This window comes from Macaca thibetana, chromosome 2 (genome assembly GCF_024542745.1).
Source record: "Macaca thibetana thibetana isolate TM-01 chromosome 2, ASM2454274v1, whole genome shotgun sequence".
Lineage (NCBI taxonomy): Eukaryota > Metazoa > Chordata > Mammalia > Primates > Cercopithecidae > Macaca > Macaca thibetana.
In genome coordinates, this window is record NC_065579.1 from 154148195 (window position 1) to 154172440 (window position 24246).

Sequence of the window (24246 nt, forward strand, 5' to 3'; positions counted from 1 at the left end):
GCGCACCCCAGGGCCTCGCGTCGCGTGACTCGGCCGAGGCGCGCAGGGTTAGCGCCCGACCGCGCCACTTCCGACTGAGCTCTTGGTTCAGGTTCCGGGGCGCCGCGGAGCTCCCGGCCTGTGGACGCCGCGCGGCGCTCTGGGGAATCCAGCGCCAAGCGCCGTGCGGTGGCTAGGATGGAGGAGGCCGGAGCGGCGGTGGTCACGGCCGGGGAGGCCGAACTGAACTGGTCCCGCCTCAGCGTGTCCACCGAGACGCTGGAGTCTGAGCTGGAGGCGCGGGGCGAGGAGCGGCGCGGCGCGCGGGAGGCACTGCTGCGGCTGCTGCTGCCTCACAATCGTCTAGTGTCGCTGCCGCGGGCGCTGGGCAGCGGCTTTCCGCACCTCCAGCTGCTGGACGTGAGCGGCAACGCGTTGACCGCGCTCGGCCCGGAGCTGCTAGCGCTGCGCGGCCTGCGCACGCTGCTGGCCAAGAACAACCGGCTCGGCGGGCCCAGTGCGCTGCCCAAGGGCCTGGCCCAGTCGCCGCTCTGCCGCAGCCTCCAGGTACTCAACCTCAGCGGCAACTGTTTCCAGGAGGTGCCTGCCTCGCTCTTAGAGCTGCGTGCGCTGCAGACCCTGAGCCTGGGCGGCAACCAGCTGCAGAGCATCCCGGCTGAGATCAAGAACTTGCAGAGGTGAGCGGGTGTGTGCCGGAGGGTGGGGAGGCCTCGGGCGGTGTCCGGGAACCCTGGGGCGCCGGGCCTGGGCGCCTCACATTTGTCACGTAACTATTTCCAAGCTTTGTCTTTAACTGTGCGGTAGTGAGTTCTGCCCAACCATCTCAGCAAGTTGTAAATATCTAGTATGATCGTTTGTGTGACCGTTTGGTATGTTGTGTTTGGCCTGCGCGGATTCTTGAGGCATTTTTTCTGTCTTCCTTATTGAATCTGGGGCGTAATCCGAACTGAGTGGGAACTCAAAACAGATGTAAATCAGAGTTTGTCACTTCTTTGCTCAAAAGTCTTCCGTGGTTTTCCATCTCTATAGATCAAAGTACATGCCTTTGAGCATGGCATACAAGGTGCTCGGACCTGACCCTTGCTTTCCACTACATTTGCAGCTTCGTCTTCTCTGTGGCAGTACCAACTACCATTTGTGGAGTTCAGTGACCTATCCATTTTCCCCGTAGAGAAAGCAGCTTGGAGTTGCTGGTAGGCACTCAGTATGTGTTGAATGGATGCAGTGCCTCTGTACACGTGCTGTTTCCCTTGCTTGGAATGTTTCCTTCACCTGGCAAACGCCTATCATCCTTCAAAAGCTATCTCAAGTTATCATCTCTGTAATTCCTTTTTTACTACTCCCTGCACAACAATTTTTTTCTTTACTACTCCCTGCACAAAAAAGTACAGCCTATACTGTGCTTTCTCTGTGCTTCATTCATCCTGCCGTTGCATTTACCTTATTGGATATAATTCCTTGTTTACAGGAATTATCTGCTTCGCCTACTAGATTATGTAGTAAATATGTTAAATTTAACTTTAGGAGGAAGCAGAGAAACAGGATAATAGAAGTGCCCGGTGGGGGAGTGGGAAATAGAGCGAAATGTATTGTACAAAATGAAAAAGAGGTATCTTCCATCTGTAAGATATTTTCACACTTTATTGTATTTTCAGAGATAATAGAATGTTAAAGGTAGAAGGGACCTCAGAGTTAAGTGTAGCAAAAGAATATTGGCCTGGGAAAAAAGAACTCTTGGTGCCTCAGCCTTAGGCAAGTCACTTGTATCCTAACTGTAGCATATCCTAACTGTAGCTTTCTAATCTACAAAATGAAGCATTTGGTTAAGATGGCTCTTTGTTTACTCTTCAATAGATATTTACTGAATACCTGCCCTGTGTCAGGCACTGTCCCAAGTATTGGGGATACAATGGTGAACATGATCCAGGAGACAGACGTTAAACAACTAACTGTGAACCTCATTATTTAATTACAGTGGTCATGAGTTCTATGAAGACCTACAGAATGCCTTGAGACAAAATGACAGAGGCACATGGGAAAGCCCAGAGGCAAGGAGGGTAACTACTAAAATTCTGAAAGAAGGACATTGTACTGGGAAGTGAGCAAGAGGGAAAGTGGCAAAAATAAATTCGGGCAAGTCAGCCCATGTCAGGTCTTGAAGGCTACCATAAAGTTTGGATTTTATTCTGAGTGCAGAATAGTTGTATTCTGAGTGAGTGAGTTTTAAGCATGTGTCTTGTTGCTGTGCAGGAATGGAGTGAGGAGAGGGTGAAGAGATGGAGATTTTGAGGGCTGGTTAGAAGGAGGTCATTGTAGTAGGACGAGAGATGATGGTAGCTTATACCAGGGTGATACTAGGGTAAATGATAAGAAATGGAAGATATGGAGAAAAGATTTAGAGGTAAAATTGACAGCCCTTGGTTCCTTCTAATTTTAATGTTACATAATTCCAGCTTTGGAATTTTCTTAATATACTAACAGGAACCTAGGGAAAGTATTATTTCCATCTTATGGAGAGAAAAGTAGGCAAAAATCCCATTTATTTAATACTTACAATGCAGTAGATCCTGTCATAGGTGCTAAATATGCTTTTTAATTCTCACAATGATCCCATGAGATAATGTGCTCCCATTTTTCAGAGGCAGAAACTGAGGCTCAGAGAAATTAAGTCACAAGATTACAAGGCTACTAAGGGTTGGAACTGTATTTGACCTCTGTGGTCTATGACTCCAGACCCTTGAATTCTGCACAGAGTACTAGAACCCGAATCTTTGTCGAGGGGTTGGAGGGTCGTGAGTTTTGTTTTGTTTTGTTTTGTTTTTTGTTTTTTTTTGAGGCGGAGTTTCAGTCTGTTGCCCAGGCTGGAGTGCAGTGGCATGATCTGGGCTCACTGTAATCTCTGCTTCCTGGGTTCAAGTGATTCTCTTGCCTCCGCCTCCCAAGTATCTGCGACTACAGGAGCGTGCCATCACGCCAGCTAATTTTGTATTTTTAGTAGAGACAGTTTCACCATGTTGGCCAGGCTGTTCTCAAACTTCTGACTTCAAGTGATCCACCCATCTGCATCTCAAAGTGTTGGGATTACAGGTGTGAGCCACTGCACCCACCCTAGAACTTGAATCTTTGGACTTCTGTACTGTTGGATTTGTGATCAGGAGGATTTGTCAAAGTCATTCACGTAGTTGACTGATTTTCTGACTCAATTTTCTGGGCTAACAACTGTGCTATCTGTGTTTATTGTTCATTGTGTCTTTGACTCCAGTAATGTGTGATATCTTTAACGTCACTGTTTTCATTTTTCAGTTACATGCTTTATTTCTCTTTACTGCTAAGAATCGGTAAAGGTTTAGGCTATGCTCCAAATATAAACTCTGATTGAGTGTAAGTTAAAAGGGTTGTGTAGAAATATACTCTGAGCTCGAAAAAGCCTTGGCAATGAGCCGATTTTTAGCCTTCTATTTACAGATGAGGAGACTGAGATTTATTATCAGTGACTTTGCTTGAGGCCAGATAGTGACAAGTAAGAGTTACGTGGTTCAGCCCTCAAACACTGCTAACTCTTCACTACTAATATGATGCATTAAAGCTTCAAAAATGTAGAGGTGGAGGTTTAGTCTTTTAAACTACCTGTCCAAGAATACCATCTTCTCTTAGAAAATCTGTGGATTCTCTAGACTTCATTGGTTACTCTGATTTATATTGTATACTGTATGCCATGCTGCTTTTTAAACCAGATCTAGTGTTTTAGCACATTAAGAAGATACGTGTCCTCTGTAAGAGCAATTATTAAAATAGTACAGACTATATAATGCATGAAAACTCCCCCACTCCTTCCACTCTTCATCATTTAAGGAAAGAATTAACAAATGAATACTCATGGCTTAATTGGTGTCATTGACCTCTCCAGATTTAGCAGGGTATCTATGTTTTCTATACCCTATCGATTCTTTCCCCTAGTAGCAAAATCTTTTTTTTTTTTTTTTAACATTTTCTGAAGGATCACTTTCAAAGTATAACAAATAAGTAGATGTTGAAAATCTTACTTACTTTTATGATTAACTTCATTCTCCTGGAGTAAATTAGGCTATCAGTGTGAACCGTGCAGTTGTGGATGTAGATACTTTCCATCAAAATGTGTTTAATCTTCAGCAAATAAATATAATTGTTTGGCTATAGTATATAGGCAAATTTGTTTTTGTTATATAATGCTGAAAAAGTAGGTATAATTCATATTCTGACTTATTTTTCTGAATCATACCTTTTATTCTTCTCAGCTTAGACATTAATTGAGGAAGAGCTTAATAGCTTATCACTCAATGGCCAATAGACTTTATTTAAGTAAACAAAACTTCAGGATTGTTTGGCAAATCCAGTATGCTAGATATTTGGAGAGTAGGTTTGAGCACAACTGAGTTTCATTAGTACTCTTCTACAATCTTTTCTTCTTAAGTAATGCCTTCCTTTTTCTGTTCATGATGCCTCTCACCGTCTGTTTGATGTGGTTTTGAAAGATTGAAATAGGAGGGTGTGACAAAACGAAAGCTAAAAGTTAATGCTCTGGAATGTTTTGAAGTTAGTGTACAATAGGTTGATATCTTAGGAAAGAGATAGATGACTCAGCCAGATGATAGAATGCAGTAAAGTTTAAATGAAAACACTTTTCCACATTTAGGGTCACATACTGAGTTTTTCACTGGCTCTCAACATCATCCCTCTGACGTTTTTTATTGCCTTAATTTGGGGCAAGTATCAAGAGATGATGCATCTGGGAGGGGGGAGGGATAGCATTAGGAGATATACCTAATGTAAATGATGAGTTAATGGGTGCAGCACACCAACATGGCACATGTATACATATGTAACGAACCTGCATGTTGTGCACATGTACCCTAGAACTTAAAGTATCTATTTGTGTGTCTGCTTTTGAACATATAGGTACCTTAAAATCCTGTGGTGTTAGTATTTGAAAATCATTTAATACAGAGATGCTACTTCAAGAAAACATTCTTTATCTACAGATGTTCTTATCTTTCTGCTTCTTTTCCTTTCTGTTTTCTACCTCTTTGTACATTCCTATCTTACTTTAATTCCATCTCCCTTTAACCAACCATGTAAGATAGGATTAATGTATTTTTTTGTTTGTTTGTTTTTTGGGTTTTTTTGTTGTTGTTATTTGGTTGTTTTTTGTTGTTGTTGTTGTTTCTTTTTTTTTTTTTTTTTTTTTTAGAGTCAGAGTCTCACCCTGTCCACCGAGCTGGAGTGCAGTGGCGCGATCTCACCCACTGCAGCCTCTGCCTCCCAGGTTCAAGTGATTCTCCTGCCTCAGCCTCCCAAGTAGCTGGGATTACAGGCACCTGCCACTATACCCTGCTAATTTTGTTCTGTTTTGTTTTTAGTAGAAACGGGGTTTCACCATGTTGGCCAGGCTGGTCTCGAACTCCTGACCTCAAGAGATCCGCCTGCCTCAACTTCCAAAAGTACTGGGATTAGAGACGTGAACCATTGTGCCCAGCTTAATGTATATTTTTATGATGTTCGGTGTCATTTTTATTTGATTGGAGAAGCAGAAAGCATTTTCTAATTTTACCTGTGCTAGCCTGTTTTTTCAGTGGGTCATTGTACTTGATAGAGAAAAGGCATCCACTGCAGTATCCCTAAGGATTGGAAACGTGACTTATTTTTCAAGAGACAATTTTAAGGTCAATATATTAATGCTAAACAGGAAAGGAATAATTCGTTCCATAAATTCAGTGAGTACTTTTCTTGTTTTCTGTATTCCTCAAGTACTGAAAGAATAGAATTGTTCCAACCCTAATTAACAGAGTTGCAATGTTGATAACCATAAGAACTTAAACCCTACAGTTTTGCTACAAATTCAACAACAGTTTCCTTCTTACAGAAAAGTGTATTTGGAAACAGTAGAGTATGTTACAGAAATTTGATTCCCACAAATCATCAAAAGGTGTCAAGTCCCTAGCAATTTGGAAATTATTTGAGTTAGAAAGTAAAAAATAAGCCTGAAACTGTAAATTTAATATGATGGTTATGTAATTTGATTAGTGTTATTCATCAGTTGCAAAAGAGAATTTACGTAATTGCAAAATCATGGCCTTAGTTACATTTTAGAACATCAAATCCTTTTCTGCCAAAGTCAAGGTAACTACTAATGTTTGGCATCCTTTCCGTCTACCTTCCCCGTCCACTTCCAAAGCATTGAAAGAAGACATTGAGTAGCAAATGACCACCAGAGACTAGTTTTTCTTGGTTCCTGACTGTCTTAATAAGTTCAGGCTACTATAAGAAAACATAAACTAGTGACTTATAAACAATACAAATTTATGTATCACAGTTCTGGAGGCTGGGAGTTCCAAGATCAAGGTGGTGGCAGATTTGATGTCTGGTGAGGGCTTTCTTCCTGGTTCATAGACTGCAATCTTCTGACTGTGGCCTCACATTGTTATGGGATCTCTGGGGTGTTGATTTTTCTGGCCGGAAACCTCTGTGGCCATGGCACTTTTGCCCAAGTTCTTGTCCTGCATCCAGAAAGAATGAGATACGCAGACAAGTGAAGGGTGAAGAAGAGTATTATTTAGTGTTAGAACAGCTCAGAGGAGTGAGTAGCTCCTCTCTGTAGGCAGGTCGTCCCTTCAAGTGTTCAGCTCTCAGTAGAGAAGAGGCGCGGGAGAGGGTGGCCCCTCTCCTCAGGCAAGTCATTTGAATGTCTCTGCAGGTCTCTGAAGCTCTTGGAGGTCTCTGAAGCTCTCAGCAGAGAGGGCAGTTCCTCTCTCCCGACAGGTCGTCTCTGCAGTGCTCAGCTGAGAGGATACTTCTCTCTGCAGTTGGTCACCCCATCCCATCTTTTCTCTGTCCTCTTCCTCTTCTGCCCTGTTCTGGCTGAGCCCAGGGCTTTTGTGGACCTCAGAGGGGAGGAAGTACATGCTGATTAGTCCATGGGTAACCATGGGTGGGTGGGAAGAGGCACCAGGAGTCCATACTCCTGTCTGCCCAACTGGCAGCTTGGCCACCAGCCTTCAGGCCCTCCCTGGCCCAAAGGTGGGGCCTTACTGGGGACCCACCCTCTTCTGCCCAGGAATCAATCTGCCTCCTGCTGCCATTCATGGGACCCCTGGCTCAGCCCCAGCTCCCACTCCCATCTTGGAGCAGGGGCTGGAGAGAGGCCAGGCAGCCGGAGAAGACACCCTTTAGCCTGCAGGGATGAGGGGGGGAATCCTTCCTGGGGCCCCCAAGGGTGCAGGCTGCAGAGATACCCAGCTCCTGCACCTGGGAGGACAGCTGCAGCCGCTTGCAGGAAGGCAGATTCTGCCTGCTCCTAGCCCTCCCCCAAGAGCACAGGGAGGCTCGGATCCACAGCTGCAGTTTAGGTGGCTGTAGCCCCACCCAGGAGGGTGGGGCTTCTCCCTGCTCTGTAGAGCGGGAGGCCTGGGTCTGCAGCTGCAGGTTGCGCCACCACAGTTGCACCTGGGGAGCTCTGGTCCCTACACAGAAGGGGCAGGGCGCCCCCCCAACTCCATGGAATGTGCAGCCCCAGCAGTGCCTCCCTGCTACATCAACATGATGGAGAGAGGAAGCAAGTTCCCTTGGGACTCTTCGAAGGACACTAATCCCATTAATGAGGGCTCCACCCTGTTGACCTTATCTAATCCTTTAGTTACCACCCAAAGACCCCACTTTTTAATACCCTAACATTAAGGAGTTAGGGTTTCAACATGAATTCTGGGAGGGCACAGGCATTCACTCCATAACACTGACCTAAGCAAATAGAAAGGATAACATTTACACTTGCCCTCAGACTCACTCTTCCTTTTTTTCACTTTTTTACCTCCCTCTCTAAACTATATTGCAAGTTATTATTTAGCTATCAAATCCTTTGTAAAAAGGACTTCGAAGTTTGCTTAGTTTTTTTCCCTCAGTCTTCTCATTGAAATAGTTCCTTTTCCAGGAACCTAGTAGTTTGTTATTTGAACTCCAAATATTCTGTTCCTTTCTGTTCCGTTCTATTCTATTCAAGTAACTATCATCATTGAAAAATAGGGATTTCTGAGTAACTGGGCGGTAAATTATGCCATACTTGGTAGAATTTTTAAAACCCTGCCTAGGAGCTTCTTTCACCAATGCTTAAGCACTTGCAGTAGGAGAATTCAATCTTGTAACCAGGTGACTTTTGCTGCAAGATAATCTTGGAAGAGAAAGAAAATAACATAAAATCAAAGTTATCAGCTTACTTTTTCTAAACATTTTAAGTCTAAAGAGGGAAATGGAATTTTGAAAAGCTTTTACGCGATCAGAAATATGTTTTTTTAAAGTGTCATTAATACATATATTTGTTTGTTTGTTTGAGACACAGTCTCAGTTTGTCACCCAGGCTGGAATGCAGTGGTGCGACCTCAGCTCACTGCAACCTCTGCCTCCCAGGTTCAAGTGATTCTCCTGCCTCAGCCTCCTGAGTAGCTGGGATTACAGGTGCCTGCCACCTCGCCTGGCTAATTTGTTTTTTGTTTTTTAAGTAGAGATGGTATTTTACCAGTTAGCCAAGCTGGTCTCGAACTCCTGACCTCAAGTAATCCGCCTGCCTCAGCCTCCCAAAGTGCTGGGATTAGGTGTAAGCCACCGTACCTGGCCTAATATATTTTTTAAAAAGACAAAATGTTTGATTCAAGTTGGCATTTTGAATAACCACACATCAAGGAAGGCTGAGATTATGAAAGACAGAAAAATTATACTTGAGAAAATATCTGTAATAAGGCAATCTGCAACGAATTTTTAAGTACATTTACTAATTTCAGAGAGGTAAAGGAAGGAACTTCATCAATGAAGCAAGAATAGGGAGTTTTAAAACTGACAATTAGGAAAACCGCAATTGGAGTTTCTAGAAATGAAAAAATATAATTATTAACTAACTAACTAGACTAAAAGGTGAACAGAAGTCAGCTGAAGAATGAATCCATAAGCTGAATGATTTTACTGAGTTATTTTCCTGGAATTCAGCTTAAAGAGATAAAGAAATAAAAAGTATGAAAGAAATATTAAGACATAGAGGATAGATCCTGAAGTTAAAACTGCTAAGAGCAGCCGGGTGTGGTGGCCCATGCCTGTAATCCCAGCACTTTGGGAGGCCGAGGCAGGCAGATCATGAGGTCAGGAGTTTGAGACCAGCTTGGCCAACATGGTGAAACCCCGTCTCTACTAAAAATACAAAAATTAGCCAGGCCTGGTGGCGGGCGCCTGTAATCCCAACTACTCGGGAGGCTGAGGCAGGAGAATTGCTTGAACCCGGGAGGCAGAGGTTGCAGTGAGTCGAGATCGTGCCACTGCACTCCAGCCTAGGTGACAGAGCAAGACTCTATCTCAAAAAATAAAAAATAAATAAAAAATAAACTGCTAAGAGCAATTCTAGAAAGACGATGAAAGAAAGACAATGTGTGAAGTGATAGTGGCTGAAATTTCCCACAAAGAAAGGGAGCTCTCTAAACTGATATCTTAACGTGTCATAGTAAAACTTTAGAACATTAAAGATGAATAAGAAAAAATCCTTACTCCTATTGAAGAAAGAAAAAAAAAGATTACCTGCAAAGGAACAATAGTAATATTGGCTGTAATAAGATAATGGAGCAGCATCTTCGTAGTGCTGAGGAAAAGTAACTGCCAACCTAGAATTTTATGCCCAGCTAAACTATTGCTCAAGAGTGAGGGGGAAAAATTAAAATGCCAGAGACAAAGGACTCAAAGATTAACAATCATGAGTTCTTGCTGAAAGAACTTCTAAAGGATACACTCCAAGAAAAACCTTAAAAGAAATAAGCCTCAAAAAAAAAAGATGAACAAATTGGTAAAACATATTGATAAATCTGAATCAATTACTAATTGGAAATAAAATAAATTAGTAGAAAATCAGAGTAGAACTAATTCTAGAAGATCATACGAAGAGAAGGACAGAAGAGAGCATGGGTATGTGTTTGAGAGTGAGAGAGAGTACAAAGAAAATTGAAGGAGGTAACTCCTAGCAAAATAGAAATAGCATATACAGTTCAAAACAGTAGAAGTAGAGGGAAAAGAACAAAAAGAACCTTGAGGAGCACAATAAGAAGCAAAACTAAAGGGAAAAAGTATGTGGAGATACCATGATAATAGAAAACACAAGTCTGAACATCAATCATCAGTTATGCTCCATTTATAAAGATTTACACTTAAAATAAAATTACACCAATAAGTTATAAGGAAAGGGATAGGAAATGATGTACCAGGCAAATCTGTCATTTCTCATCTGAAGTACTGGATTAGGCTCCAATCTGCTTTTCCTCCTCCTACTCCTGCCCACAGTGCTCCCCTAACCACTTCTCCAGTTGTTTGCCACTCAAAAGCCAAAGTGATCCTTCTAAAAAGTCAAGTTAAATGACTAGGCTTTGTTCAGAACTGTTTTTTCAAAATGCTCTTACAGAGGCCCAAAGGGCATTCAGTGATGTGGCCTTCCTAGGCTACCTCCCTGATCTCTTTGATGACCACAGTCCCACCTCAGTCACTCTAATCTACTCGTCTACTCAAACTGGCTGTGTTGCTGTTTCACAACACACCAATCACTTTTCCATTGGGGTTTGTACTCAGTCATTTCATTTAGATCTCGTTCAGATGTCATCTCCTAAGAGAAACTTTTTCTGACCACCCTCTCTAGAGTGTCACTTCTATCACTCTCTGATTGTTCCCCCTTTTTCTTTGTGACTCTGAAAACTATCTGGCATAATAGACATGTTATCAATTTATTGTCTGTCTTCTCGCTAAAATGTAAACTTATTCAGGTCAAGAACTTGAACTTATTTGCATTCTATTCCCTAGAATGGTGCCTGGCACATTGTGGGTGTTAGTTTATATTTGTTAACTGGGCATTTTATATGATAGATAATATTATTCCATTTTTAAAAGAATAATATGCTGCAAGATTAAGTAACTGGTCCAAATTTTTATACTGGCAAGTTGTGGAGCTGGGATTAAATGAAATAATTGAATGAAATAAATACCAATAAAAATAAAACTGGTAAGCAGTGTTGATAATCAGAGGACATAGATTTCAGGGCAAAATGTATTTAAAAGAACAAATAGAGGCCGGGCACGGTGACTCACGCCCGTAATCCCAGCACTTTGGGAGGCTGAGGTGAGCAGATCACCTGAGGTCAGGAATTTGAGACCAGCCTGGCTAACATGGTGAAACCCCGTCTCTACTAAAAATACAAAAATTAGTCAGGCGTGGTGAAAATTAGTCAGGTGTGGTGGCAGGGACCTGTAATCCCAGCTCCTCGAGAGGCTGAGGCAGGAGAATTGCTTGACCTAACTTGGGAGACAGAGGTTGCAGTGAGCTGAGATCATGCCAGTGCACTCCAGCCTGGGCGACAGAGTGAGAGTCTGTCTCAAAAAAAAGAAAAAAAAAGAACAAATAGAAATGCTTCATATGAATTAAGGCTCACTTCAGGAAGTTTTTAGCAGTAATGAGCTTGAATGTATCTGTAGTATAATGTCTGTATATTAATGGGAAAGAAAGCAAAGATTGACAGGACTCTAAGGGAAGAAGGAAAATCATGTTTATAGTAGGAGACTAACCACCAGAGCTAGAAGGCAAAATAATAAGAGAAAAAAATTTACTCAGTTAAGAGCTCAATCATAATAGCTACATGTTCTTTTTGTACATATAATACATGAATGAAAATAGACCATGCTCGAGGCCACAAAGGAACAAAGTTATGCAGAATATGTGTATTTAACAACAGCAGAGCTCCCAACAAATCAGTGAGATAAAGCTGTATAATTCGTGAGAAAAATAGGTAAATGATATGAATAGGTAATTCTCTAAAGATATACAAATGTCTAAAACTATAAAAAGATGCTAAACTTCACTAATAGTTAGGGACCTACAGATTTGCAGATTAAAAACACAGAATGGTACCATTTTTTATACCATCAAATAGTAAATAAATAAATAAATGCTGGTGATAATACTAGGTGTTGGCAAAGTTGTAGGTTAAGGAGTGCTCTTAAATGCCAGTTATGGATTTGTAAATAGCCATGACTGCACAAGGTAACTTGGCTTTATCTGTTAAAATTACACCTTATATTCTAAAATCTCCCACTTCACAGGCAATTCAAGGGAGGGAGACTCTGATTTAGTGCATATGGATGGGATCAGGACTCCATAGCTTTAAAAATATCATAGGGAATTCTTACTGTGGAAGTTTAGGTAATACTTTAGTAGGCTGTTTTCTCCCACATTTAAAGGTGTTTTGAAAAAACAGTGGTTCTACTGAGTTAGCAGATTTAACAGGAAGATAAAAGTAATTCAGTATTGGGAGAAGAAATCTGTATGTGTTTGTATACTATATATGTGTATGTATATGTGTGTGTGTGTGTATATATATATGTATATGTGTATATATATATATATATACACACACACACACACATATATATATAGAACTGATTGTGCTACCCCCTGCAAAAATCTTTTGAAGGAAGCCTTTCGACAGTAATCATCAAAGAGTACTCTCTTTTTTTCTATTTTGGTGCAATATATGCCATGTCTAAAATGTTAACCTATTGTTGGAAAACAGTATAATTACCTGGAACTTTGATTTTATAGTTGTGGGCAATTTACACAGCCTCTGAAGTATGTAATTGCTATAATAAGAGCAAAGAAGAAATGTAGAGACTTCATAGTTTTAAAGTCTGTTCAAAAACAAGGTAGTGGTTTTCCCGTTGCCTGTCAGGGCATCAATCAAATCCAAGCATACTAGCATAGAATTCAGGGTTCTTGTAATCTGGTCTCTCTACAACCTTAATCTTTGATTCCTCAAGATGAATTCTCTTCTATTAAAAGGTATATTCATTGTGCCTAACAAGCCCTCTGCTCCAACCTGAAGTGTACTCTCTCTTCTCATCTAAATGGGCTAAGTCCATAGCCCAGCTGAAGTCACAGCCCTTTGGGGAAGCCTATTCCATTCAGAACTACTGTGGCCTTTTTATAACTTTTATCTTCCTTTTCATTCAACTCCTAATGCCATTTATGGTTTGTCCCTCTTATTTTGGTATTGTAATGCCTATTTTTGGCCTTGTTTTGTGTTTCATTGTAAAGTTATCTAACATTGGTCTGTCTTGTCTGCTTAGCTATAGTATAAGCTCCCTGAAAATTGCATTGTTTCTCTAGAGACTGGATAGAACATAGAAAATCTTAAGTAAAACATTTGCTGAATAAATAGATGAAACGTGTTTATTGTAGTAGACACAATGGGGTATCTTTTTCAACTTTATTTACTTTTTTGGTTTTGTTCATTTATTTTTGCAGTTTAGAGTGCTTATATCTTGGAGGAAATTTCATTAAAGAAATCCCACCAGAATTAGGAAATCTGCCTTCTCTGAATTACTTGGTATTATGTGACAACAAAATCCAAAGTGTACCTCCTCAGCTTTCACAGTGAGTAGTTCCAGGCATTTGTATATACACAGACATCTGTGCTTAGTAATTATTGTCTTGTATTCACTCACATGTTTTATATGTAGAAAAGAATTAGATATTCTCAAAGTAAGTGATACATGTTAATTATAGTTCTGAGGTTTGCTGCGAGCTGGGTTTTTAAAATTTCGCTTTTAAATGCTCTGGTTTATTCCTCAAAATATTATTCAGTCTATTCTGTAATCAAAGAATTGAGCGTTAGCATTTATTTCCCTAGGTTTTATGGGACTTTTAGTGATTTATTTGATATGAAACATTTATATCCTAATTAGGCTTTATAATGTGAAGGATCTTAATTTCTGTTGCATTTGAAATCTTTCCTTTTTTAGTTATCTAAATGAAAAAGCATGCCCACTGCCCACCCCTAATCTTCAAATCTAGCTTTTATAGCAGTTAGCACATCAGAACACTCTCTAAGTATTCTAAATTCGCCAAGATTCTAAGGACAAAAGTCCATGACATTTACAAATCTGCACTTTGATCTAGTTTCAGCACCTTTTTGTTTTACTTCAGTTGACCATAATATTAATTGCTCATTCTTAAGGGGAAATCAAGTTCTGTATATACACATATATTCAATATTTTTGATAGTTATGTTGCTTACTGCCATTGGTTTTTATACTGCATTTATTCTAGGTTGCATTCACTTCGTTCCCTAAGTCTTCACAATAACTTGCTGACATATCTGCCGCGGGAGATCCTCAACCTTATTCATTTGGAAGAGTTGAGTTTACGAGGAAATCCATTGGTTGTTCGTTTTGTTAGAGATTTAACCTATGATCCTCCAACTCTCCTGGAATTAGCTGCACGGACCATTAAGATCCGAAATATTTCCTACACTCCCTATGATCTTCCTGGGAATCTTCTTAGATACTTGGGTTCAGCCAGCAATTGCCCAAACCCAAAATGTGGAGGTAAGTTAATTCAGTATTCATGTTTCCCACTCATTTAGCTCTTTTTAAAATTAATTAAGTCTAGAAGTCAGACAAAAGCTGTCTCTATTTCTGTTCCCTTTATTTTTTCACTCATTTATGAAAAAGACATTTCACTCTGGGTTTTTTTTAAGAATTATTTTTCATAATATTTTAGGATTCATACATAAGGAACATACCCGGGAAGTCTAATCCTGTCTTGTCACAAGATAATAAATCAAGATGGTAAAATGAGAGGAAACTCAAGGAAGTATAAACAGTTCTAATTGTTTAAAAACTGTTCCTAAAATGTTTGGACACCTTTTATATTTATTTGAAGGATATTTTCTTAGACCCACCATTCCCTGTATCAGATTTAATAGGGTATGATTCAAGATGTATGAGAATGGGCTGAATGTGTGCCAGTTACAGATTGTACACAAAACTTTATGTTACTTTAAGTCCATGGTTCAAAATGTCTTGAGTTTAGAGCATTTGGAGAGAATTATGCAAATGATATAAGGCAGAGTCAGGTAAGTATCCCAAGGAATTCAAAATGCTTCTGGAAATCAAAGGAGGGGGAGAGTACATTTAATTAGATCTGGAAACAATGAGCTAATTATTGAGGTATGAATTAGATTTTGATAGGGTAAGATTGAGGATAGGAAATTTTTCAGATGGAGAATACAAAGTAGAGACGGAAGAGTATGGGGCAGACTGTTGGATGAGTAGTAATTTGCCCCAAATGTAAGGTTAGGGGAGTAATGAGACTGGAAAGCTACGTTGAGTCCAGGTTGTGAAGAGCCTGAAGTGCCAGGGTGTGTGGGTGAGAATTACTGACTGATAGTAGGTCATTTTTTACTTTGGCTCCTTCATAAAAGACTACTTTTAAAAAATCCAGTAGGTACTGAGGAAATGCTGTGTAATGATGTTCAAAACCATGTGAGACTTTCTCTGGCAGTCCGATCTTATCTTGAAGCTATTACAACATTAAAAGGGAGAAAATTATCAAATTATTCAAAGATTGTTAAAAGATAAAAAAGACACTTTGAGTTTAAAAAAGATAATGCTCTGGGTCATTTTTGGCCACCCACTCTTAGAAGTAGAGATTGCAGCACTGTGCCAAGTTCAAAGTGCTTACGCTTTTCTCTGTGATTCTCCATTCCTGAATTAGCTTTCACAGTGACAGAGGAAAACACATAGGGCAGCATTCACACCAGACCCTCAGGCCTGAAAGTCTAAATCTCTTCTTTGAATTCATGCTTTTCTGGAAATGGACCTCTACAGGAATTCTCTTTTCTCTCTTAAATATTTCCTTAATGACTTCTTTAGTATACCGGTGTGCCATTTATCTTAGGAACAAAAATGCTTTAAAAATTACCAGCTTAAGACCGAGTGTGGTGGCTCATGCCTGTCTGTAATTCCATCACTTTGGGAGGCTGAGGCAGGAGGATCTCCTAAGCCCAGGAGTTTGAGACCAGCCTAGGCAGCATAATGAGACCCCGTCTCTACAAAAAATAAAAACATTAGTTGGGCATAGTGGCATGTACCTGTGGTCCCAGCTACTCAGGAGGCTAAGGTAAGAGGATGGCTTGGGTCCAGGAGTTCAAGGCTCCCATGAGCTGTGATCATGTCACTGCACTGTAGCCTGGGTGACAGAGTGAAACCCTGTCTCTTTAAAAAAAAAAAATTATCAGTTTAAAATTTGAGATAATCTGTTAGACATTTTCCCCCTCAAATTTGTTAGTTATTAAACTAACTTAAAAGTACTTTTATATTCTCAGAGATATTTTTCTCTTTGTATAATCTGAAATCTTATAAATCACAAGATAGTATTATACTGCTTTAGTTCATCGTATCTCCCATAATGCTTTTTCTTTCATCTGTTTTCGAGAAGCTAACACATTTTGGGGGATTTATTATCGGTTTTTGATTGACCAACTTATTGAATGTATCTACTTTTGGGGGATTTATTATCAGTTTTTGATTGACCAACTTACTGAATGTACCTACTTTCCTAAATCATTCCAAGTAATATACCACAAATTTCCCCTTTTTTATATTTACTACAAGATCAAAAAAACTACATGGTTAGTTGAGATATCAGGAAAAAAAAATAGAAGTAGAATTCATTGTTTTTCCTTTGCTTGGACCACATCTTTTAATTTTAGTCCCTTATGTGATAAACACACAGTATTTGATGCCAGAAGAAACTTAGGCAGAGTATAGAGCTTGAGATTCCTCTCCAGAGAGGTGATTGGACCAAAATTCTAGATGTTCTGGTTATACTGCAACCATTGTGACAGTCTTTGTCTGTTAGAGATTTGCAGTATCATTTTAAGGACCAACTAGAATCCAGAGGCACGGCAACATCTGCTTTCCTCTCGGCTCTAGCTCTGTTTTTACTTAACCGAAGGACCACAGTCGAGGAGCACTAACCTAGGAATCAAAAGGGCCAGATATTACTTTCAGTTTACCTGAAGGTGTGTAATTGTATGAGAATCAAGTGAGATCATCAGTGAAACAGATCTGAGGCCTGAAGATTTACAGTCTTTGGAAATGTAAAATGACATTTTATTTCTTTCAATTTTGCCTTCCCAGTACATAAGAATAGGAGTACCAAAAGTCATCCCCTTTCTGAAAATTTTTTGTATACTAATTCTTTAAGATAATTATTAAAGGAGTTTTTATGTTGTTTTGTTTTAGTCTGTGACTGTAGGGTAGTACCAAGGGGGTGGCTTGGGTAATAGAGAAAAGGCACCTCAGGTATCCTAAAATCTCCATCAGCCATTGCCCCAAGTCTCCCAGAGAAAAGAAGCTAGGTACACAGTGTCCTTTCTGTACCTGCTCCCTTTAAGATAAATTTCCTGTTTACCTCTTTACACCCAGATTCTACCTTTAAGACCTTCCAGGAGCCTTGTAGACAGCTATACGAGCAAGTACTATTTCTGCTTAAGATTCATAACAGAAAATGGTATGTGAGGTTTCTCCAGAACACTGGAGAAAGGGCTGAAAAAGAAATTGGTTCCTTGCTTTGTAATGATTACTTTGTATTCCTTCTTCTCTTTAGGAGTCTACTTTGACTGCTGTGTCAGACAAATTAAATTTGTGGACTTCTGTGGGAAGTATCGCCTCCCACTGATGCACTACTTGTGTTCCCCAGAATGCTCTTCCCCTTGCAGTTCTGCCTCTCACAGCTCCACATCCCAGAGTGAATCTGACTCAGAAGATGAAGCTAGTGTTGCTGCACGCAGAATGCAGAAAGTTCTTCTTGGTTGAATAGGAGTGCACACTGGTGTGAAATACTTAAAAAACTGAGCAAAGGCGGTTAGATAAGAAAACAGAGATTGAAGTTCACTGTTCACTAGAAACCTTATCTTCATCTTAAGTGTTCATGAAAGAGTCTGGGATGATATAAAACATCTTGTGTTTCATCTACCCATTCAGCAGGAATGAGTCCAGTCCCATGTTTGGATTCTTTTAACATAATTTATTATGAATGATAGTTCCACATTTGGCTGATGGTTTGCAGTTTTCACTCAAGTTTTGCCTGAATCAGAAAGCAGAATGGTACCTTTTGAAGAGCAGTTCTACAATAAGCCATAAGTGGTATACCTTTTGGCAGTTGAGATGGAGAAAGTGAGAAATAATCAAAGCTATAATTGCCAGAGTTGCCCTTGGGTTTAGGTAGAACACTATATACCATATATACTATATGTGCCATATATATATGTATTATATGCCATAAACAGGAATAACCCTCCCTTTTTTTATTGCCTGTATGTCTAGATTAGTTAAGAGAAGCTCACAGATGGTTACATAGGACGTAAACCTTTCTGACAAACTAACTGGTGAAGTAAGGCATATAACGGTTAAGTGGGATATTAAAACTTTTTCATTCTTTTCCTTTGTTCTATAGGATTGCTATTAACCTTGTATAATCTAGCAATGATTGTTATAGTGCCTTAATCCAGCAAGGATATGAAAATGTATTCAAGAAATAATGCCAGAGCAACATATAACCTGACATACCATGCAGAACATTTAAAAATATTCTTTAGCAGAACTAGGTAAATAACTGTATATCTGATATCCATGGCCCTCTTAATACTTTGTGCACTCATCCCTTATAAGCACATTACTTTTACACTTAATGGTAGGCCATAGTCTTGATCAGTCTGGTCATCATAAGACAGAGTAAGAATTTTTAACAAAAAATTCTAAAAGAGATATAAGCTAGGAAAGCTTCTGTATATCTTGCATTAAATGGGTAGGGAAAAAATATGACTCTTGCCCATGTCACGTACTGGACCATCTTTCTCTACTTTTTAAAGAAAAACTAATAAAACTAGAAAAACATCACAACAAGCCAAATAAAAATGGGGAAAAGTTGTCATTGTCCTTATACCTAATAAAACAGTTTCCAGAACTACTTTAACTATGGAAGCATTTTCAAAAATAAAGTAGTAATAAAATAGAAAAAACTTATTAATATATTATATCCTTAATGTATAGCAGGAAAATAGTTTCACAAATTAATTGCTATTAGAAATTACCAAATTTTTATTAACTAGTTTAATATGCAATACAAATTGAATTTTAAGTACAATTTAAGTACAATATAAGTTGATATAAAGTAAATGCTTACTGGTAATCATTAAATAACTAATAACATCACTTGTTAAATGTTAAACATACAGTAAGAAATGTCAAATATACAGGTCAGATAGGCATTAGAACATCAGGTGATACCTTTTCTGATTTCTGGCATTCATGGCACACCATTTCTTAAAAGCAGATTGTTGTATAATAACATATACATGTATTAGGGTTTTTTTCATATATATATGTTTTATTTTAGAAGAAACTAGCATAATTTAGGATTTATGTGTTTATTTGTATATTAATTCATGAAACATGAGAGTTTCATGAACTGCAGATGTGAAACGCTGCTATAGAATGAATCCCTTTACCTTTACCCTGTTATAATGTAGTAAGATTTTGTTTTCCTTTTGATTCAGAAATTTTCTGTGTCTATAGAAGTAATCTAATATGTTCCTACTGGCTAGAAGAGTAATACATGGGTGATTATATCACAAAATAGAGGTATAAAGAATAGAGGTATAAAGTCTTTGCTTCTCCATGTGAGCCACAGCAAACTGCAGAGTGTACAATTATGAAAGGTAAAGATGACTTAGGCTGTGCCTAAGTGACAAATGTAAAATGTTTTGTAAATAAGTGACTTAGCTAAGATACATAAGATATTTTCATAGAAAATGATGTATTCATAGTAAAATACTCGAATTGATAGGACCAACTTTTTTTGGCCTGAATGCTTATGCCTACTTCCTAATCAATTACCAACTTGACTTGAGCAACTGCTTGAGTAGTCTTCTAAGAGTTAGTCTTCGTAAAATAAATGGATAGGTATGTAAATATGTAATCTTACATAGCCTTTCCAACTTTCTAGAAAGAAGGTTTACTGCTTCATCTTTTACAGATGTAAGTAGGTCCAACCAGAGAGTTTCTGGCCTTTGCATATAAGAATATAGATGTATATCACAGTATTATTTCAACAAAATGTTATGGTTCTATGTATAGTTGAAAAATCTATGATCAGTGTACCGTTGTCTTTTGGTAATTTTTAATGAAGTATACGTTTAGCTGTTGGTTTTATCTTTCGTAAATCTTTGACCTAACGTTTTGTAAGAGCAGCTAATAATTTCTAAGATTTTCCGTTTCTTTTTCCTACCTTTCCTTTTCTCGTAACTGATTAGGGAAATTAACCAGAAGTCAGATACAAGGGACTCGATAATCTAGAAACCAGATAATCAGCTCCCAAATCATATAGCTAACTATGTATTTAAAATAACAGTCTGTCGCTTTAGTTCCTAAGTCATATACTTGTGTTTAATTACGGTAAATAATCTTTAATTGGGGTTTTTAAAAGACAGAATTAGCGAAGTCTAATTTTTATAATGAAATAAGTTTTTGATGTTGCTCTACTTGGACAATTTTAGTGACCAAAACTACAGATAAAACTGCTTAAGCATAACATTAACATATTTAGAATGGCATTCTTCAATACTAGTATTTTAAATTGGAATTAGTACACTGTGCATTCTTAGTAGTCTTTATCCCTAGAATCAGTTCTCTCAGCATCACCAAACTGAGTTGGTGAAATAAGTGCTAAGATTCTGGGCAATAGGAAGATTAGTGAATATGATACATGGATTCCAGGGTGCCAGGGATTGGCTGACTAATATTAAGGACCAGCTGGCCAGGGTCCTCAGTATTCTAGTATTTGAGTAGTGGAGGTAAATCCAAAGGCGACTGGTCATATTTTACTTCTGAATGTGTGCTGAAGTGTCTTTTGTTAAAAAATTCTTGATATTTAGAACTTCAGGTTACCACATTTAAAAGTAAAGACTTAGCTGGACACGGTGGCACACACCTGTAATCTTAGCACTTTGGGAGGCCGAGTGGGTGGATCATATGCAGTCAGGAATTTGCAACCAGCCTGGCCAGCATGGTGAAACCTCATCTTTACTAAAAATACAAAAATTAGCTGGCATGGTGACGCACGCCCATAGTCCCAGCTAACTCTGGAGGCTAATACAAGAGAATCACTTGAACTTGGAAGACAGAGGTTGCAGTGATCTGAGATCACTGTGCTGCACTCCAGCCTGAGTGAGAGTGAGACTCTGTCTCAAACAAAAAAAAAAGATTTGCATTGTAAATTGTACCTCAATTTGAGAAGTTTTTGTGTTTGTGTAAATAAAAGTAAAAAGCAACCACAATAATGTTTTGTAATAGTGCACACCAGTTTTACCAGATTTTGTAACTATTAGATTTAAACAAGAGAAGGAAGAGGCTGATTGCTGGAGTGTTTTAGAAGCCACAGGGCTAGAAGAGAAGTCACCAAACACCTAGGGACAGTCCTAGGCCAAGAAAGCCCTTTAAAGTAATAGTGAATTGTTTTAAAATGAAGTTATTGAGTGGCCTACTGACTACCATCCAAAAACCTTTATCACCAAATTTGTTCAGTGTTTGCTATTGGGAGATCATCCATATCCCTCCATAATTAAGGGCCAGCAAGTAATAGGATCTTCTTACAGCCAACCTTGCTGTTCCCAAAGGGAGAAAGTAATACGTCATTAACCTGGAATTGTGGTATAACAGGTAGCCTTGGTTAATGTTTTACCTTTTCACTATGTTAAAAAGAAAAAACAGCAAATAGTGCAAATAAAACTTGATCTTTTAAAGCATTTTAGCAGTTGCTATTTATGTAAAAAGTTAATGGTTATTATTCCTAAATTTTCATAAGACCCTTGGTAGACAAAACTATCAGTTATAGTATGTATATATAAGGTTAGTTAAGCTGCATTTAGTTAGGAACATTTAATTTTTACCTAAATGATTCTTTTTTTATCCAAAAGTAGAGATTTTATTATGTCATTATAAATATTACTCTCCATTTAGTCCAAAATAGTGGGCTTTTTAAGTTGTGCCAGGTACTTAACAATAGTAAAAGCTACTGTATAGATTTTTATGCAAGGTGACCTATAAGGCATAGTTCTGATTCCTTCTATATTGAATGTCCCTGTTTCCATATTAAGTGTTATGCCCTGTATAACATTAATGAATTTAATAGTGTACAATTTGGGGCCAGGCGTGGTGGCTCACACCTGTAATCCTGGCACTTTGGGAGGCAGAGGCAGGCAGATCACCTGAGGTCAGGAGTTTGAGATCCGCCTGGCCCACATGGCAAAATCATGTCTCTACTAAAAATACAAAAATTAGCCGGGTGTGGTGGCATATGCCTGTAGTCACAGCTACTCAGGAGCCTGAGGCAGGAGAATCGCTTGAACCCAGGAGGCGGAGGTTGCAGTGAGCTGAGATTGCGCCATTGCACTCCAGCCTGGGTGACAGAGCAAGACTCGATATCCCAAAAATAAAAATAAAAATAAAAGATTATGTGCAATTTTGTATTTTCATAGTCATATCTTTTTAAAGGTATCAGTGATTTCAGTTGTGGTCAGGAAGTATGTGCCTTAAATCCTCTACTCTAGACCCAAAGTTTGGAGATCTGTATTATTTAATAAGTTGTTTGTGACAACGTTGTTACCTTTTTCATTTGACTTGAGGGAAAAAGACTGTGATCCTGAAAGATTCCTTCTCATAAAATGGCCTAATGTGTATCAGTCTAGGACTTCTGGGGAGGGAACCTCTACCATGCATTCTGTCCCAGAATGTCAAAGCCATAAGAATCAGGGTCCCCTGAAATAAAATCACTGAAAAGATACGTTCTCTTATATATTATTTTAAAAATTTATCTGGTGCCACCAAAGAATGACAGCAGTTTCCAACCAACTTCATATTTATAGCATCATATGAAGATATGGTAAGGCTTAGCGTATTTTGCCACTGGTTTTCTTTGTAATATAGGTTGAAAGTGAGATGTTTGAATACTTTTATATGTGAATATCTCCCATTCTTTTTCTATCTCCCTTGGTCTATATTTACTAATAATTGTTATTAAAAAAAACAGTTCACTAATGAACTCTGCATATTATTGAACACTCATAGGGCAATATTGATTTGGGTGCTACCAGACTTTTACCTAACATTAGTCTTTCTCAGTAGTTGTTGTAAAGGACAGTATTCAGTCCAGTAAATATTAAAGTATATTATATTAGTTTAATGAAGGTTATTTATATACTGTCATACCACAAAACTATGGTGGAAAGAGCATCTGCATTCACCAGAATGTACTTGTTCCTTTGACTGTGAATAAATTGGATAAGACTTTTTAGGCCGGGCGCGGTGGCTCACGCCTGTAATCCCAGCACTTTGGGAGGCCGAGGCGGGCGGATCACAAGGTCAGGAGATCGAGACCACGGTGAAACCCCGTCTCTACTAAAAATACAAAAAATTAGCCGGGCGCGGTTGTGGGCGCCTGTAGTCCCAGCTACTCGGGAGGCTGAGGCAGGAGAATGGCGTGAACCCGGGAGGCGGAGCTTGCAGTGAGCCGAGATCGCGCCACTGCACTCCAGCCTGGGCGACAGAGCGAGACTCCGTCTCAAAAAAAAAAAAAAAAAAAAAAAAAAAAAAGACTTTTTAATTGTAAGTTCCAGCTATTGGAAGATGTGGGGATAAGATTGACATTGCTGTTGCAGTATTGCAAAAACGACTAAATTGGTTAATTATGTCTACCACTTATGTTTAAGAGAATCCTTTCACTAACTTAAATTGTTAACATTGTGATATTGAGAAAGAGTATTAACCTAAACAGTCACTTTACAACAATCATGTAAAGATGTGTGTGCTTGCAGTTGAGGTTTTTTTGCATTTCTGAGCCCACTTTGTATTCATGAGAAACAAAAACATAACGGGAGAAAAGTTTTAAATAACCAGCATTGTAAGTTTTTGTAAAGTTTGGGATGTCAAAGTATTAACGAAGGATACTGAAAACATACTTTTACTTTGGTCAAATTACTTTTTATGATCTGATTTCTTAATTTTCTGTATTTGAAATCTTGCGAATTTGGAGTATCTACATCTGTAGATAAATAGATAACTAAAACTTAATGGTAGAAATAAGTGTAATTCAGCAACATGATTCAACAGTTTTTATTTTTAGGATAAGTTACCGTTTATTATATTAATATCAAATTTATGTATTGCCTTGTAATGCTAAATGTTCTTAAAAGAATATTTGGGCTACTTCAATTCTACCACCTTCTTTCCCTTCCCCCAGGACATACAAAAGATCTTATATTAGCCAATCCTCTATGTGAATTTTGCCATATCAAGCATTGTGCC

The 24246-nt window shown here is 38.7% G+C and overlaps 3 protein-coding genes across 6 annotated transcripts in view; 2 read left to right on the forward strand and 1 right to left on the reverse strand.

Annotated features, from left to right (window-relative positions):
• NDUFB4 (NADH:ubiquinone oxidoreductase subunit B4) overlaps positions 1 to 24246 on the reverse strand; it is an 812324-nt gene that overhangs the window by 240664 nt on the left and 547414 nt on the right. The gene's annotated exons all lie outside the window — the stretch shown is intronic.
• The window catches only part of LOC126949250 (cytochrome c oxidase copper chaperone), an 846236-nt gene that overhangs the window by 164236 nt on the left and 657754 nt on the right, over positions 1 to 24246 (forward strand). Inside the window, exon 1 of one of the 2 annotated variants that reach the window (XM_050781908.1) lies at positions 1557 to 1566. The exons of the other annotated variant lie outside the window; for it this stretch is intronic. The gene's annotated coding sequence lies outside the window, so the exon portion shown is untranslated. Of the gene's footprint in view, positions 1 to 1556; positions 1567 to 24246 lie in introns of those variants that run through there. 2 annotated transcript variants of the gene reach the window in all.
• Positions 59 to 22382, forward strand: LRRC58 (leucine rich repeat containing 58). Its single transcript, XM_050781898.1, has 4 exons — positions 59 to 677; positions 13343 to 13471; positions 14147 to 14424; positions 17492 to 22382. The coding sequence occupies exons 1-4, from the start codon at positions 178 to 180 to the stop codon at positions 17698 to 17700; spliced, it is 1116 nt and encodes a 371-aa protein (XP_050637855.1). The 5' UTR covers positions 59 to 177; the 3' UTR covers positions 17701 to 22382.